This window comes from Fragaria vesca, unplaced genomic scaffold (genome assembly GCF_000184155.1).
Source record: "Fragaria vesca subsp. vesca unplaced genomic scaffold, FraVesHawaii_1.0 scf0510808, whole genome shotgun sequence".
Taxonomy (NCBI): domain Eukaryota; kingdom Viridiplantae; phylum Streptophyta; class Magnoliopsida; order Rosales; family Rosaceae; genus Fragaria; species Fragaria vesca.
In genome coordinates this window covers 1-1233 of record NW_004441278.1, presented here as the reverse complement: position 1 = coordinate 1233, position 1233 = coordinate 1, and the positions used below count along the sequence as shown (strand labels likewise).

The 1233-nt window shown below is 36.1% G+C and overlaps 1 protein-coding gene across 1 annotated transcript; it reads left to right on the top strand.

Annotated features, from left to right (window-relative positions):
- LOC101298183 (ATP synthase subunit c, chloroplastic-like) lies at positions 1–1233 on the top strand. The gene has a single exon (XM_004309270.1). It carries the CDS (start codon positions 831–833, stop codon positions 1074–1076), a length of 246 nt encoding a protein of 81 aa, XP_004309318.1. The 5' UTR covers positions 1–830; the 3' UTR covers positions 1077–1233.

The window sequence follows — 1233 nt, the reverse complement described above, 5'->3', positions numbered from 1 at the left end:
CTTTACTCACGTCAGTTAGCCTATTTTTTATGCGGGCCTTACAAAAAAGGGTTGGGTTATTTCGGTAATATATTCAACCAACCCCAATCCTTTTACCTATTTAACATTTTTAGAAGATTTCACAAAACCGTTATCGCTTAGTTTTTCGACTTTTTCGGAAATATTTTAGCTGATGAATTAGTAGTTGTTGTTCTTGTTTCTTTAGTACCTTTAGTAGTTCCTATACCTGTCATGTTCCTTGGATTATTTACAAGCGGTATTCAAGCTCTTATTTTTGCAACCCTAGCTGCGGCTTATATAGGCGAGTCCATGGAAGGTCATCATTGACTAGTTTCCGACGCAGTTTTTTTTAGCTTAGCCTGACGCAATGTATGCGCCGTTTAAGGTAATCCACTTAGGGAAGTATAAATATAAGGTATAAATAAAGATATAAACGATCTAGAGTAATTGTAAAAAAGGTACGATATTTTTGAGTTGTAAAAAAACAAATGGATTGGTTTGCGTAGGAAGGGGGGGTCGAGCTAGGTGTATATAATCTAATCGCTATAAGACAACTCTTGTGAATCTTTCGAAGAATGATTCGAGAATCCCGATGACTTTAAGATACTAATATTTGGTTTACGGTTTGGGGGAAAACATGTATATGTGATATTAGACATTAACTAGGTATATATGAACTAAAGATATATCTAATTTGTCTTACTATTGTGAATTTAGATAGGGATTTCAATAGAAGCCTTTCCGTTTCGTCTGTTATTGTGAATTGAATATTGGTTGATTGTATCATTAACTATTTCTTTATTTTTGTTTTGGCACGAGGAAAACTTATCATGAATCCACTGATTTCTGCCGCTTCCGTTATTGCTGCTGGATTGGCTGTCGGGCTTGCTTCTATTGGACCTGGGGTTGGTCAAGGTACTGCTGCGGGACAGGCTGTAGAAGGGATCGCGAGACAACCAGAGGCGGAAGGAAAAATACGGGGTACTTTATTGCTTAGTCTAGCTTTCATGGAAGCTTTAACAATTTATGGGCTGGTTGTAGCATTAGCTCTTTTATTTGCGAATCCTTTTGTTTAATCCTAAAAACACATATTTTTGTTTATTTCCGTGGATTTGCTGCTCTTGTTTTTTTCAAATTCTTTTTAATATTTAACTTCTACAATTAAATTACTTAGGAACAACAACCCACGGAAATCGCCGGTTTGAGGATGAGGATACAACTCATTTTTTCCTT